The 17,160-nt window shown below is 35.5% G+C and overlaps 2 protein-coding genes across 3 annotated transcripts in view; one reads left to right on the top strand and one right to left on the bottom strand.

The window, feature by feature from the left end:
* The window catches only part of USP3 (ubiquitin specific peptidase 3), a 186,991-nt gene extending 180,645 nt beyond the window's left edge, over positions 1-6,346 (top strand). The window contains exon 16 of the mRNA XM_069482975.1: positions 6,315-6,346. The gene's annotated coding sequence lies outside the window, so the exon portion shown is untranslated. The remainder of the gene's footprint in view (positions 1-6,314) is intronic.
* HERC1 (HECT and RLD domain containing E3 ubiquitin protein ligase family member 1) overlaps positions 1-17,160 on the bottom strand; it is a 193,418-nt gene that overhangs the window by 85,889 nt on the left and 90,369 nt on the right. For both annotated transcript variants that reach the window (XM_069482949.1, XM_069482959.1), the window contains exons 20-25: positions 12,445-12,559; positions 12,236-12,356; positions 10,277-10,448; positions 7,642-7,954; positions 7,053-7,173; positions 4,778-4,829 (exon numbers count right to left, since the gene is read on the bottom strand). In XM_069482949.1, the coding sequence (XP_069339050.1) occupies positions 4,778-4,829; positions 7,053-7,173; positions 7,642-7,954; positions 10,277-10,448; positions 12,236-12,356; positions 12,445-12,559 (894 nt within the window). The remainder of the gene's footprint in view (positions 1-4,777; positions 4,830-7,052; positions 7,174-7,641; positions 7,955-10,276; positions 10,449-12,235; positions 12,357-12,444; positions 12,560-17,160) is intronic.

Genomic DNA, 17,160 nt, shown 5'->3' with positions numbered 1-17,160 from the left:
CCATGGAATGGCTGGCCAAGCCCAAAACTAAATCCTCTCTGCAATTTAAAGCAGGGTCAGCAAACTTTTTGTGTAAAGGGCCAGACAGTAAATATTTCAGGCCTTACAGACTATAAAGTCTCTGTCACAACTACTCAACTCTGCTGCTGTAGTGTGAAAGCAGCCACAGACAATACACAAACATATGAGTACGGCTGTGTTCCAATAAAACCTGATTTACAAAAACAGATGGCAGGCCAGACTTGGCCTACTAGTTGTAGTTTACTGACCCCTAATTTAAAGGATGAATTTATTATGGTTATGACCCAAATAAGACTTCATATAAATAAAATATAAGAACAGGAAATATGCTATATGATAGCATAAGGATATACAAAATAATTTTAATAAAAATATTTACTTTGACATTAAAAATACTTTGAAACACAAAAACTTACAGTATGGAAATGGGAGATGAAAGAATTTTAAAAAAATTATAATAATCGTGGTTACTTTGGTTCATTCTGTATTGTTTTATCTGAATATAGGAAATACTGTATCTGAAAAGCATATCAAAAGTTTCTACATAGCAATTGAAACTAAGCTCAATTCTTACTTAATATTAATTCAGAGTCAGCCGACTATATAAAGAAAATACAAAGTCCAACAAAAAGTTTTTGAGATTGTTTACTTGTCCTTACAACTTTGGCTCTTAAATGGAATTTTCAAAATGAACATGGCAGAGCTGCAATACATACTTTATAAACCATAAAATATGTAGGCAAGCTAAAAGGGGAAAAAAATTAAACATGCCATCATGTACTTGCTTGAAGCTCTTCTTTTTTCTGGGGCTCAACTGGCCAAAAAGGAGTAAATACACTACCACACGAGAATCAGAAGACAAAAGGAGAAATTTGATACAGGAGAGAGACAACATTTACATTTGCTCTTCTTTATATACTCTAGCTTGAAATGCATAGACAACATAGCATTTCACCCATACACGTTATACCATGAAACACACGTTGATAAATGTTTCCAGTATTATTTTAGCAATAAAACCCTAACACTATATTTAAAGACCTAGGGGGGAAAAAATCAAACCATATACTATTTTTAACTAACAAGATTCCTGATGTTGCTTCTTAAATTACTGCTTTGATATTCTACCGTTTTTCACTGTATCAGCTTCCACGTAATATGAAAACTAAAATCAAGGCTCTACAAAAAGATCTTTCTGTGAAGAACTAGCTCAATTCTGTACAACTATAACACATCTTTTAAGTATTTGTCAAAATACTACCAACATATTTTTCAAGAATCTTGACAGGCTGTTATGAAAATTAAATGAGTTAATATTTGTGAAGTGCTTAGAACAATTCCTGGCATTATAGTAATCAGTTTTTAAGTACTTAATAAATGCAAATTTCATACTGAATCAGAGGTGATAATCAGAAGAAACAGATTTCACCTGTCTCTTTCAAAAATAATTTATAACATATTTTTGGTTTTAGAATTTAGCTTTGATGCCTCTGAAATGCTAAGCAAGGTGGCTGAGCTAAACATATTTGCTCACATTTCTCTGCCCCTTCCTACCATATTTGTTTTCTTGGACCAAGGGCTTAAAGCAATTGTGAAACATTAATAGGAGGGGAGAAAAAGGAGCAATCATGGTTTAACAGCATGAATCTTAATATCCCCAATGCTAAATACTAAGGTTATAGGCAATAAGCCCTCCCAAGAAGCAGTGTCTGGAGGCATGATAAGAGCAGCTGAAAATGTGTATACAACCATTAACTGTCATTTATACACCCTTTAATTTTAATAAATAGGATATAATTAAACATTGTTATCTCTCTCCTATTCCCCCTGTCAGGAGTTTAGTAACTCAAGACCACTTAGACTAATAAATGCAAATGCTTTATGAGGGAAAAAATTTTACATTTCCTCCTCAAAATACTGGAAGAGGGTAAACAGCACACAGAAGAATTCTCAGTTGCCTGGACATTTACTTGTCCTTCATGGCTCAAGTCAAACCAGAACACCTGACAGTTTGCATGGTCCCAAACAGTTCTCAGAATTGGCAGGTTCATCTGCCCAATTGAAGATAGGCATATTTTGGCTTAAGGCATCTGGCCCATATTGATAATAAATAAGGGAAAAAATAGGGTGGTTTATTTTACTATCATTTAAAACCAAAAACAAACAAAAAAAACTCACTTTGGTCAAAGGGTAGTCATTAAATACACAAGATTTTTTAAAATTTCTTTCAAAATATAATCAAAATATATTGAAAATATATGTTTTATATTGAAATACATTTACAATGTTAATTTCTTCTGAAGGAAATCCATTAAAATAAGAAAAATAAAAGCTATTAAACATACATTTTCATTCTTCAATCTACAAACTCTAAGATTCTTTTTCTTTTTTTAAGACAGAGTCTCACTCTGTTGCCCGGGCTACATGCCATGGCGTCAGCCTAGATCACAGCAACCTCAAAGTCCTGGGCTCAAGCAATCCTTCTGCCTCAGCCTCCCAAGTAGCTGGGACTACAGGCATGCATCACCATACCCAGCTCATTTTTTCTATATATATTTTTAGTTGTCCAGCTAATTTCTTTCTATTTTTAGTAGAGACGGGGTCTCACTCTTGCTCAGGCTGGTCTCGAACTCCTGAGCTCAAGCAATCCTCTCACCTCGGCCTCCAGAGTGCTAGGATTACAGGCGTGAGCCACCGCACACAGCCTGATTCTTGAGATTAAAAGTATTTATTGCTGCTGTCCTTCCTAAAATAATAACTCTTCTACTTTGTAGTCACCTGTCCCTAGGAATAAAACCATCAGCAAAATTTTGCCGTGAGAATATTAAAATGGACCATTAAGTGATATGAAGAATATTTATATAACTAGTTTGCCTACCTCCTTGCCTATTGTAACTTCCTAAATGAGTACTTAAAAAAAAAAGAAAAGAAGAAAACTTTTCCCATGAGTTCCTATATTTGCTTTTCTATTTTCAACAAAATAAAGTTAAATTCCAACCAGTTAATAGGTAATGGTACTACCTTGAGCTTTCTGGAGGAGATGGTTTAACCATAAATAAAATTTGAATTAATGATTTTATTTCATTTATGTTTATTTAGATCTGAAATTTACATCTACTTATAGGATAATTGTTTAAAATATAAACAGGTAGCTACTCTAAGACAGTAATTTTAATGTTATATTCATTCCTCCAAAGTAATTCACATTCAAATTATAGGTCACTTTTAACTCGAAGATTCTACTTTGTTTATTACAAAGATATTACTTTGTCACATGCTGGCTTGGTTAACATAGATTGATTATCAAATCATATCTCCATAAGCATAATAAAAATTTGAGAGAAAAGGATAATTTTAGCCAATGGACTATCACTTATAAGTATAAATATAATTAGTATAGCAGGCACTCTTAAACTATAGGTTGGATCCCTTACGCTATTCAGTAAGTCTGGAGTCATTTTCTCTCTTAGCACCAAATGATATGTATTTATTAATATAACATGGATTTTTAGCAACAATATTCATCTGACTAAACAAAATTAGGAAAGTATATCTGATCCAAAAATTTAACTCCTAAGTTAAAGTGAACTACCAATTTTCAAAGAATTATAGAATGCACATTACACATTATACTAAATATCATTTAATTTCTTTCATATGACAAATATCTTGTAAATTTTTTTTTAGAAACTCAGCTGCTTTTATATGTTAGAGACTCAAACGACTTTTCAATAAATAAAGCACCATCTCTGCTCCTTATTATTCCTACTATTTCAGACAAATCATTCTCTGTATTCTAATTATAATCATATTATGAAATTGATAAATTTTAAGTAACATTTCTTCTTTTGAGTTACATACATGAAAATGAAAAAAATCATGTGTGCATTTCTCTCCCTCATTTCTCAGATTTTTTCTCTGGGGAGAAACCTAACACTCTGTCAAGGAAGCTATCAAGAGAAGGTTTCACTTTGAAATACAGAAGATTTAATATCATGAAAAATAATTTTTTTCACAAGCTTTTAGAAAACTGCCACTTTTCTACACTTTTTAATGCTTAATTTTCACAACCACACCATAAATGGTTTTAAATAAAAGTACCAGTTAATAGAGAATAATACCTTAGAACATTTTTAGTTAACTTTAAATTTATATTATTATATCTAAAACTGCTGGGTTTTTCCTCTATTTGTACATATAACCATGTGTTAACTATATCATTCACTAAGATTGAGCTTCTAACAAAAGACCCTAACTCTTGATAACACTCTAAAATTGCTCCTCATAAAAAATTTTGTTAAGAAAAATCAGTTCATCTCTGAACATGATTTTTGTTAAGAGAACAAGAGGGGAAAAAACTAGAACTTTCCTTCGGAAAATGTGTGTACGTGTATTTGGGGTAAAGAGAAGTTCTCCCTGTAATGCCATTTAAACTCTAGCAACTCTATTAGTAAGCTAAAACACGAAAACTTATGTATATCTCCCTCTACTCCCCACAATAATGAAATGCAGCATTTCTGGAATTCTGTAGGACTTTCAAAAAGTCAAAACACATGACAAATGAGAAACATAACTAATTGTTAACTCTAAACATTCCCAGATTTTAAAAGGGTGTATATTTTTAAAAAGTAATCTTCCTTTTAACTTCTGATAAAATGATTCTGAACTTTTTTGCAATTACATTTCAAAGACCATCAGATCTAAATACACCAGATATAAAAACAGCTACTTAATTTAACCAGTTCTTAATGCTTACCTCTCTTTCTATGAGATGATGCCAGATCCAAATCAGCATTTCGTCTGCCACTCTATTAAAAGTAAATAAATTTTAAAAAATTAGTTGTGAAAAGTATTTTAAGATTTAATAGAGTATCAGAATAAAAAATAATCTGTATAATTAACAGCGATGCAATGCCCTACTTATTCACCAATCAAATCAGACTAATAAAAAAAGTCCCTAAAAACCCACTGAAAACAGCTAAAAGAAAGCTCAGGCACATAACTCTCAGATACTAATTCAAAAAAGTCAAAGTACACATTAATTAACATTATAAAGTAGCAGTAGTTTCCCTTTGTTGTTACTTTTTTCCTTTGGAATCTTTGTCTTTTATTTTCCAAACACAGTGTGATCTTATTAATACCCTCTAGATGCCTAAAGCCCTTGTAGCACTGTCCCATTTTCCAAAATTACTCCTCCTTCCTATATCTTCACTTTCTTTTCAAAAGTCCCACTAGCCTCGGCTAGGCGTTCAGAGGAAGATAATCTGATGAATCCATATTAGCAGAAAAATAACATAGTCCTAAGCCTTCTGGTAGTATTTTTAAAAGATTTTTAAACGTTTTTTAAAACGTGTTAAAATAGAGAAATCCCAAATTGCTTAATAAAACAGTTGAAGGCTTTCAGGAACAATGGAAGTACATTTCTGTGTATCTGGTGGGGAGAGATGCAGACAACTTTCTACTCTGCCCACATGTACAGAATAATGACTTAAGTTTACCCATAGTCTCCACATTATGGTCTTATCAATTTCAACTATACTCTACTACACAATCAAAAAAGTTGGTGTCAAAGAAGTAAGGCTGCAGAAGTGACAAAATAGATCCATTTGGGAAATATTATTGTAGAAAATCTTTATCTGGTCACACATATAGACACATGTACAACGTTGTAGATAGACACATTTTGTCTTATACCCTCCCACTCACCCACATATACATCAACAGAAATAAGTATATTCTCAGGCCATGAGGTTCTCGATAAAACACCAAATGGTCATCGCAATAGCTCCTGAAGCATCACTGTGTCATTCAATAAAACATTTTTTTCACATAGCACCTTTACCACAAGGGCTCATGGAAGAATTAATCTCAGGCCTCAGAATGAGAAATATCTGTGTTTCTCTTGAATGACTAGATTGTTTTTATCATTTAGACACTGTGAGTCATGCAACACATTATGCTTTCCTTGTCTGGTAGCCCACCTGTAGCAGAACACCACAGGATATGAGCCGAGATAAGCAAATCTTACCCTGAGCTTTATTTTCCTCTCTCAGATTTTTTTCAGTCCTAATTCATTTACCTAATTTGTAAAGTATTTACTTTTGTATGCTAAATCAAATCCTTTGAGAAATGAGAGAGCGAGGAAACAGACTAGAAGGGGTAGTAAGAAACGTTGATAAGAACGACAACTGTCAAACAGTTAAACTTAGGTTTGGTATTCTGTTTACTAAAACAGAAGTACACAATATATCACATAATACACTTTTTTTTTTTTTTTTTTTTTTTTGAGACAGAGTCTCGCTCTATTGCCCGGGCTAGAGTGCCGTGGCGTCAGCCTAGCTCACGGCAACCTCAAACTCCTGGGATTAAGCAATCCTCCTGCCTCAGCCTCCTGAGTAGCTGGGGCTACAGGCATGTGCCACCATGCCCAGCTAATTTTTCCCATATATAGTTTTAGTTGGCCAGCTAATTTCTTTCTATTTTTAGTAGAGACGGGGTCACGCTCTTGCTCAGACTGGTCTCGAACTCCTGACCTTGAGCGATCCTCCCACCTCGGCCTCCCACAGTGCTAGGATTACAGGTGTGAGCCACCATGCCCAGCCCACATAATACACTTGATGAAAGGAAGTTAAAACAAGATTTGGCATTAAAGTGGTAACTTCAGTCATTTTAAAAAAGCATTTCATTCCCCAACAACTCAGAGTAAATGAAGTAGAAAATCTTTATCTGGACATCAAAGATATAAATGGTAATCTTAAATAACCTCACGGTATAGAAAGGTAACATATTTCAGGTGGAAAAACCCAGATATCTGAATTCAGAGGTTAGAAAGAAGTCAGAGCTAAAGAGAGAAATCATTAACATATATGTGGTAAATATCTATTCAACATAGTTATCTCATTTCTCCTAAAGTTATTCTTTTAAACATTATTATAGGTCTAAAACAAACGTATTACTTACTCTAACCAAAGCCTTGTGTATCTATATACTGCAAACAAAAATCCTTCTTTACTGAATCTAGGTATACCTACCAGTGCGTAACCTTCTTCATCTGATTCAGGCTGAGACAAATCAGATTCACTCCTCGATTTGATCAGTCTATAATTTGGACTTGCGTGGACTAGCCGGCTCTCTGCAGTAAGACTTTCACTCCTGTCTCGCATGCACAAAGAAAAGTTTTTTGATTTGGAACTGTCAGTGAACATAAAATTGAATGGAACTAGTAGCACAGAGATAACACACACACACATTGTGAGGAGTAATTATATTTGTTGATGGGAAATCCTAACGCCTGTTTAAGCACAAAGCTCTTCGCAATTACAACAAAATAATTTGCGTGCCACTAAATTACGAGAGATGCAAGTAACTGCACATGTTTTTCAACTGCTGTTGTTTATGTGTATGAAAAATTGTGCCTCCTCATTTAATCAGAAATTTATATTCCATGCTGAATCAGTATCACTGTTTACATTACTTTAAATTCATCCTAGTCAATTTGCATTTCTTCCTTCATGTCTGTGTTAATATCAGAAGAACCCTGTAACTTTGAGAATAAACCATTTCAATGCATAAAGTAACAAAGAGGGAAGGATAATGTTTTAACTTTCTAGTCAGTCCCACCTGGTCATAAGTCCACCCCCTTCAGAGGCACTTGTTGAAGGTTGCTGCAACTGTCCTTCTTCCCTTCTCTTCTGAAGCTCATCGATCACTGGACTTACTCCTAATATTAACAGGGCACACCGGTGGATCACAGAGTTGCAGGCAGCAGTGTACACATCCTGACCCTCAGGAAGGTCTGTGCTGACCCTTCGCTCTTGCTGGGACTGAGGAGGTGGATCATCAGCTCGAGTCCCAGACCCTGCCCCACTGTTCATTCTATCTCGGTCTCGGCTACGAGCTACTTCACGGGCTGAGAGGAAACACTGAAAGATTTCTGTAACATGCAACACAAAAACAAGGTCTTAACACATGGGGAGAGAAAAGCAAAGAAAATAACAATAAAAATAGTCAAAAAGTTTGGACCAAAAACTTACTAAAAGAGGGAAAAATTATTTTTAGACATTAAATACAGCATAGTTAACTTAGCTAAAATTGTATCTAAGTGTATTAAAGCATTGCACCTTTCATAAAAATTACAATAGGAAATACTCATATGCCTTCACAGAATTTAGATTTGGCTGATCCTATTTCAAATTTTATTAACGAATTAGATCAGTGGTTTTCAAAATGTGGTCCCAGACCAGCAGCACACATCCACATCATCTGGGCACTTGTTTGAAATGCAAATTACTGGGCCCAACTCAGACTTTCTGAAACAGAACCTCTAGGAGTTGGGCCCAGCAATCTGTTTTTTAACAAGCCCTCCAGTTTATTCTGAAACTCACAAAAGTCTGTGAAGCACTAGGTTGAATAAAAATAACTGCTTATTTCTGAAAAATTCTGACTTCGGTATGAAAAATACCAGATTACAAAGGAAACCCACAAAATATAAGTTACATGAGTTATAGCAAAAGGCCCCTTTCCCCTTCCAAACTCCATATAATTCCTAACACCTACACTTTCCTGTATCTTAAACACATTAAATAAGTGCAACCACTAAAGGTCTTTGCTGAAACAGAATCTGGTTACAATACATGGGGCAAGATTGCCTCCAGGGTCAGACAGCATCACCAGGAATGTCCATCTGATGTCAGCCCCTCCCCAATTACAAGTGTAAAAAGTCAGTGGAGTTAATAAGGTTCTGATGCAATGGTAGATGTTTTGCAAGAGGAAAGGAATTTTTTGCTCAAATTTGGAGTAAGGAGGGTATCCTTAACGGGAAACTCAGAAAAGTTGGTAAAATACTAGGTTTATCTGTTAATAGGGAAGTATAAACTTTAAAAATGGATCCGTGTATTTTATAGAATTATGACAATATTTTCATTATGCTATTGAAAGTCCCTTGTTTCTATAAAAATCAAAGCAACAAACCCTCTTGGAGTCCAGAACTAGAAATCAGTTAAAATAATTAAGAGAACAGTCACTAGAGTTTTGGGAAGACCTGGTTCTAATTCCAGCTGCTACTAACTGTGGCCCTAAGCACATAATTTGCCTCCTTAAACCTCAGTTCACCCATCTTTAGAATGATGTAGTACGAGAACTTGTAAACTGTTGTGAGAGTGAGTTAATCTATGTGACGCACTTGACCCAGTGCCCAGCACATAATAGGTGCTCAAAAACCACAGCTAGTTTAAAAATCATTACTCCCCAGATGACTCTTACGGTTTCTTTTATTGTAATTGAGGATTATGCTTTGTTACCATGTTTTGCCCATTAGTCTTTGCTTCCAGGAACCACTAAATTAAGTTTTAAATTCAATTGCAAAATTCCCTCAGCCTATTTTTAAAATACAATCATTCTCCTTCCCCATCTCCAACCCCCTTTTCTCCATTTGGACCTTATCTTTTTCCTCTTGTATAAATGGTTTTTGGTCTTGCTTTGGGCCATCTCAAAATCATTTTTAGAAGTATGCAGAACACAAATAAATTGATAATAAAGTAAACGCCAAGTTCATTGAGTAATACAATCTCAACACCAAATGCATAGCTGGCCATAATGTTTTAGGCTATAAATTAAATATACACTTTAAATTGAAATAGCCAAATTACTCAAAAGATACTAAAAGATATTTTAGAAGCTTTGATACTTCTTTTCAGACGTATACATAATTACCTTTAAAAATTATCTGTAACCTTAGAATATAAAAGTATGAAAAGTTTTATTCACCCAGCTGATAGTATTCTCATGTATACTCTTGATCCCAATTGAAACAACATGTAGTAAATGGGTGAAATTTATAATTTTAAAAGTTCTACACAGGGAAAACAATATAGCTCTCCTAATAGACATAGAAAGGGGCTCTCTTCCTCACCACACAGAGGTCGGGACAACTTGGTACCCTCAGAGCATACATTTTGAACGACCTTATGCAATCACTCATGGGTGTCATTTTGTGCATGAGGCTCAGTGTAGCAGGTACTGACATGCCTGCTTCCAGAGCTTTTCAGCCCTGAACATGCAATCCAAAAGCATCTGAATGGCACTAGCACAGTTGTAAGAGCCCCCTGAAATGTTAGCTAATGCAAATTCAAATTAACAGTGGAAATCAGGTTCTTTTAGAAAAACTAGAGAAAACTTGCCTTTCTCTTTCAAGCCATTTCCCCTACCAAAAAGAATGCCACAGTGTGTATCTGCAAAGTAAGAAGGGAATACTCACTGCCAGCTGTCATCACTTCATGTTCCCGTTCCTCCTCTTCATCCTCCGGCTCCGGATGCCCCTCTTCCCGGTCTCTTTCAGCCTGTTCTTCCATTTCAGCTTCTTCATCAATGGTCCGGGTAAATGAATGCTCCTGAGGATCAACATCTGCAGAGTCTTGGTTTTCTGAGATCTTAAAAAAATTATCAGAAACTACACTAAATATATTTTTCAAAAATGTTTTAAAACTTCATAAAATAATTACCTTTTTTCATGGAAAATACTGCTGATATTAATAACACATGGATTTTACCACAAAAACAGAAAAGATACACTGAATAAATCTTAAAGAATAGACAGTATATACACCATATATATATACACAGACACACACACATACATACACAGACACACATAGGCTCTCTCTTCCTCAGTATTTTGTTAAACTGACATGCTATAAATTGATTCATATTTATATTTCTATTCAGCTGTAAATTCCTACAGAGTTACAACTTACAATAAGTTATGTTAAGCATGATTCCAAGCATAAAAGGTAATTAAAGTACATGATTTTGATTATATTCCACTTTCTTTGAGCTGTGTATGTTACTATTACTCTGTATAAATAATGTTTAATAATTCTAAATTTAAAACAGCATGTTTTTAATTTTTTTTAACTTTGCCCCTGAAGAAACTGAAAATTAGAAATCTGGTAAGGATAATTTAACTTCATTTCCTGCAGTGGTTATGCTAATTAGCAGTCATCTAGACAGAGGAAAGAATCCTTATAATAGGTACTCAGACAGTCCTAAACACCATAACAGTATATAGTTTCTCTCACAAATTTCAGTATAAAGTACAAATGAAAAATTTTAATTATATCCTCAGATCCATAATAAAAGTTATCTTGTGATTCATTACCAGTAAATAACTTAGGAATTTCACAGAGATGGAGATACTGAGCAGTCACACTCACACAGTACATAAGTCCATATGTGAGTTTCAAATTTGATGGCAAATTAATATATTTCATGAACTTTCAAGGTCACCAACAGATCCATAAATATTCAGTACATGCCAAAAGTCTACTATAGTACAAATGTAAAGACAAAGTTTGGTTTTTTAAAACAAAGAACTAATTAATGAAATGCAAAGCATCTGAAGAGTCAAGTTTCAAAGTAAGCACTTCTGACGTATTATTATCCAGGCTTGTATTTATAATTACACTATCATGTTATCAGGATTACCAAGCACTTTACAGATCATCTCATTTTTGTTGCAAAAATTACTTCTGGACTGTCCTTCATAAATGGTTTCAATCTTCACTTCTGGTGGTGGACAACTCTAATCATTAGAAGGCCTATTTTCCTTATATTCAGCTAACAATCATTCCTCATTCAATTGTTACCCTTTGGTACTAGCTGTGTCCTCCGAAACAAGGAACATATTTATTTCCTCTCTTACACAGAAGATCTTTTAAGTACTTATAAGGCAGCTATCATGCGATATCCCCCCTCCTTGGCTTTTATTTCCCTGGGCTGAGCATTTTTGATACTTTCCAGTTCTTACGTAAGATGACAGATGATTATTCGACCTTTTTATCAATCCATGGTATTTCTTAATGTCCCTCATAAATTATGGCACCCCAAATTAAACAGGGTAATTCAAATATAATCTAGTCAGCATAAAAGAGAAGAAAAATATTTCCTATAATTTGAACCATTCAATTTATTATTAATATTTATGCAGCTTAAGGCTAAATAATCTGTCTTAGCAACCATATCTCACTTGATAAATGTGAGATTAAATAAACCCTAAATCTCTTATTCTTCCATTTTTTTAAATAAAAAAAGAATTACTCAATACTTATTGGACATCTGAAATAACCAAGGCACATTTTTTTCTCACATAAACCAATATGGAGGCTATCTCTCACAGCTTGCAGAAAAAACATAGAAATTAATTGATTTCCAACTTTACCCATCTGTCTCGTGATGATGACCTGGTTTGAATAAGTTCCAGGTTCTTGCAAGCAAGTAAACGACTTCGAACTTTGTATACACAACGGTACACTTCTGATAAGCTTTTACCAGGTTGATATCTAAATAAAGAACCAAAATAGAAAAGTTACCTCATTTCTAACATCATTAGAGCAAATACTTGTCTGAGGATAGTTTTAAGTTACTTGCCGGCTTTCTCCACATGCTTGACTAAGTAAATTTGTGTGTTTCAGAAGAGCTGCAAGAACAAATCTAGACACAGTGTCCAAGAGTGACTCATTACTTAAAGTTGCACTGTCCCAATCTGAAAATAAAAATGATGCATTGACATTTAAAAGGGCTCAGAAAACAGTTCAGAGGTAATTTTAATAGCTTTAGTTATCCGACACCTGAATTTTATCATCTTTCTTAACAGTTTCTTAACAAATGCACCTCATTAGACTGACTTACTATTCTAGGTGCTGGGGATACCGCAGTGAACAAAAGCAAGTCCCTGACCTAACAGAGCTTATATTCTTATTAGGAAGAAGGGGACACAATTTTAAAAAACATTAATATGACAGGTAAGTGCTACAGACAAAAACAAAGCAGGGTACAAAGAACAGCGAGTATTGTACTGTGGATTACTATTCTATATAAATAAGGTGGTCTGGGAAACTTTCTGATAAGGTTACATTTGAGCAGAGATCTAAATGAAGTAGGGGGAGAAGGCATATGGAAACAGTGTCCTCTCAGAAAAAGCCAGTGCAGAGGATCTGAGGTGCGTTCAAGGAACCCAGTGTGGCTGGAGCAAAATGTGCAGGTACAAGAGCACTAGAAGGCATTAGAGAACTGACTAGGGACCAGATCACATTGGAGTTACAGGCCAGTACAAGTCATCCAGATTTTACTCTGAAGAAAATGAGAAGCAGCATTAAAAGGCTTTGAACAGAGATATCACATGATCTAATTTGTCTTTTTAAAAGCTCACTCTGACTGCTGAGTGGAGAACTGACTATAAAGGCAGCAACAGCAGAAGTAATTATTGCAATAATTCAAGTGAGAAATAATAGTGGTTCAGAACAAGGTAGGAGCAGTGGAGGTAGTGAGAAGTGGTCAGAGCCATATGTATTTTGAAGGTAGAATTGACAGGATTTGTTGATGGATCAGATATGTGATGTGAGAATATGAGAAAAGTCAAAGTTGAATTTAAATGTATTTAAAATGTAGCTGGCATTTACTAAGAAAGGAACAGTACAAGGACAGTGGTCTGAGGGTAGGGAGCTGGAATCAGGAGTCTGGTACTGAATACTGTCTATTAGATATCCTTGTGTAAATAGCAAGTAACCTAGTCAAATATTATGGTATTTGAAGCCATGAAAGTATATACTGTTAATACGAATACAATTAAGTGGGTAAGAAATGAAACAACATTTGGACAGAAGTGAAGACATGCAATTGAAAACCCAAATCACAACATTAGATGATAAGGACTAAACAAGTGCTTTTTCTTCACATGCTTTAATTCCATGCTGGCACACCAGTATTGTACTTTAAAAATGCAGTACATTCGGTAGATTCCAAATGGGTTGGGGAGGTTTACTGGGCGCTCTGCCCCCAGAGTAACTGATAAACTCTGTTCATTTCATAGACTTCCTAAATGTCTGGACTACCTATAAACAAAACTGAACAAGCAAAAAACATGCTTGGAAATATTTAAGCTCCAAATTATTTTTGTTTGGGTGTTTTTTGTTTGTTTATTTTTTCAGACAATGCCTCACTCTGTTGCCCAGGCTAGAGTGCAATAACTTCATCATAGCTCACTGCAACCTCGAACTCCTTGGCTCAAGCAATCCTCCTGCCTCAGCCTCCCAGTTAGCTGGGACTATAGGCGTGTGTTACCACTCCTGGCTAATTTATTCTATTTTGTGTAGAGTCAGAGTCTCACTATGTTGTTCAGGCTGGTCTTGAACTCCTGGCCTCAAGTGATCCTCCCAACCCAGCATCCCAAAGTGCTAGAATTACAGGTGCAAGCCACTGTTCTCAGCCTTTATTTATTCTTTTTTTTCCCTTGAAATTCTCCTTTTTATTTTTTTATTTCAGAATATTATGGAGGTGCAAACATTTTGGTTACATGAATTATTTTTGTATAGTCTGAGTCAAAGTTTTAAGTGTGTCCATCACCCAGATAGTGTGCATTGTACCCTTTAGGTGTGAATTTCCCATCCCCCCCACCTCCCTTCCTGCTTAGAACTGGAACCAGACAACGTTGCCCATTGTCACCACTTCTGTTCAATATAGTGTTGGAAGTCCTAGCCAGAATAACCAGGCAAGAGAAGGAAATCAAGGGTATTTATTCTTAACCCCTTCTTAAAACTCCTATCTCAAGAGATAAAAATCTTACATCTTGGGGCCTGGTGCTGTAATCTTAGCACTCTGCAAGGCCGGGGCAGGAGGATAGCTCGAGGTCAGGAGTTCGAGACCAGCCTGAGCAAGAGTGAGCCCCGTCTCTACTAAAAATAGAAAAAAATTAAAAAAAAAAAAAATGTTGCATCTTGGTTTTCTATTTCATTTCTGGATGCTTAGGTCAAAAATTTAATTTCAGGCCAGTTTAATTTTAGGTGGCTCATGCCTGTAATCCTAGTACTCTGGGAGGCCAAGGAGGGATAATTGCCTGAGCTCAGGAGTTTGAGACCAGCCTGAGCAACAGTGAGACCCCATCTCTACAAAAAATAGAAAAAATTAGCTGGGTGTGATGGTGCATGACTGTCGTCCCAGCTTCTGGCGAGGCCAAGGCAGGAGGATAGCTTGAGCTCCCGAGTTTGAGGTTGCAGTGAGCTATAATGCACTCTACCCAAGGCGACAGAGTGAGACTGTTTCCAAAAAAAAAAATTTAATCTCAGACTTACCTACTTTACAGGTGAAAAAACTGACAAGACAAATATGACAGATTTTAAGAAACTCTTACAGCCCCAGGGAATCTTAGAAAGACAGCCTATATTACATATAAAATTTTTTCACATTAGGTTCTTAAGACTTTCACATCTGTTCCACAGGACTGCTTGCTATTCTGAGAACTTCTATGACCAAAAATGAAACAGGACTCCAAGGAGCCTAATGTTCAATTTAAAAAGCAAACTAAAATAATACTGTTTGCTGTAAACCAAATTTAACAGGAATTATCCTCCTATGAAATTTTTAAAATAATGGGTTCCTTTAAAACACCTTCATGGGCCGGGCGCGGTGGCTCACGCCTGTAATCCTAGCACTCTGGGAGGCCGAGGTGGGCGGATCGTTTGAGCTCAGGAGTTCGAGACCAGCCTGAGCAAGAGAGAGACCCCATCTCTACTAAAAATAGAAAGAAATTATATGGACAGCTAAAAATATATATAGAAAAAATTAGCCAGGCATGGTGGTGCATGCCTGTAGTCCCAGCTACTAGGGAGGCTGAGACAGGAGGATCGCTTGAGCTCAGGAGTTTGAGGTTGCTGTGAGCTAGGCTGATGCCACGGCACTCACTCTAGCCTGGGCAACAGAGTGAGACTCTGTCTCAAAAAAAAAAAAAAAAAAAAAAAAAAACACCTTCATTAAAGTTATGTTCATTTCATATCAAACACTACAAAATGTTTCCACTATTCAGGTATAAAGTCTACGCTACAGTGTATAAGCAATACAGCAAATGGAGTCATACAATGAGTTCTTACCTTATATTTATATCTAGTTTTTAAAAGTTCTCATTGAAATATAACAAGAAGTAATGTAATATAATAGAAAACCTAACTGCACATTTCAAGCAAATGATACAAATATGAAATATCAGAAAATACACTTTTTAGTAAACAACTTTCTTCCTCCACTATCTATTTCTCCTCTGGTAGGAGTCATCACAATAGAATGAATGAATGCATAAATAATTAAGAAACGAACAAAATGGATGAGATTAAACTTAAAAAGGTATCATTGCACTGGTGTTTTAAAGATCTGAATAAAATGTTTCTCACTTCATTTTCTTTATAAAAAATAAAAGCCAATAAAAAGTGAAAATGTATTTACTTTTACCATTTTTATCATAGAAGGAAGAAAAGATGAAAAGCCAAAAAAAAGGGGGGAGGGATAAGTAAAGATGGGATAAGAGAGAATAACATGGAGAGAGACAACTAAAGATACATGATTCTGAACAATTCTAGTCATTGCTAAAAGAAAATGGGAGCTAAAAAGGAACCAAGTACATTCTTTGGAAATTTGTACATAAAATTAATTTTATTAATCATAATATTCAAAACTGAAATACCACCACATACTTGCATAGTACTTTACTACTACACTTAACAGTTATCTTATCTCACACTGATATCTTCACCAGCACTCTGAAGTAAGCAAGTGTTTTGTTTTTTGTTTTGTTTTTGTTTTTGAGATAGGGTCTCCCTCTGTCACCCAGGCTGGAGTGCAGTGGCCTCAGCATAGCTCACTGCAAGCACTGCAAGTCTTCCTGCCCCAGCCTCCTGAGTAGCTGAAACTATAGGCACGTGCCACCATGCCCAGCTAATTTTTCTATTTTTTGCACAGATGGGGTCTAGTTCTCGTTCAGGCTCTTCTCGAACTCCTGGTCTCAAGAAATCCTTCCACTTTGGCCTCCCTAAGTGATAGGATTGCAGGTGTGAGCCACTGTGCCCCACTGGCAAGTGTTTTATAGATGAAGAAATGCTGACCACACGTACAACTTGGACTTCTAAGTACACATCCTTTCAGTTATTAAACCAGAGCTTGCAAGGGAAAACTCATTAAATAGACTCTTATACTAGATCCATTTACATAGCATGGAATACAGTAGCCCTCCCTTATCCACGGTTTCACTTTCTACAGTTTCAGTTCCTTGGGGTCTGAGTCTGAAAATATTAAATGGAAAATTCCAGAAATAAACAATTC

The sequence above is a fragment of the Eulemur rufifrons genome, chromosome 2 (assembly GCF_041146395.1).
Source record: "Eulemur rufifrons isolate Redbay chromosome 2, OSU_ERuf_1, whole genome shotgun sequence".
NCBI classification, from domain to species: domain Eukaryota; kingdom Metazoa; phylum Chordata; class Mammalia; order Primates; family Lemuridae; genus Eulemur; species Eulemur rufifrons.
This window is presented reverse-complemented; position numbering and strand designations above follow the sequence as displayed.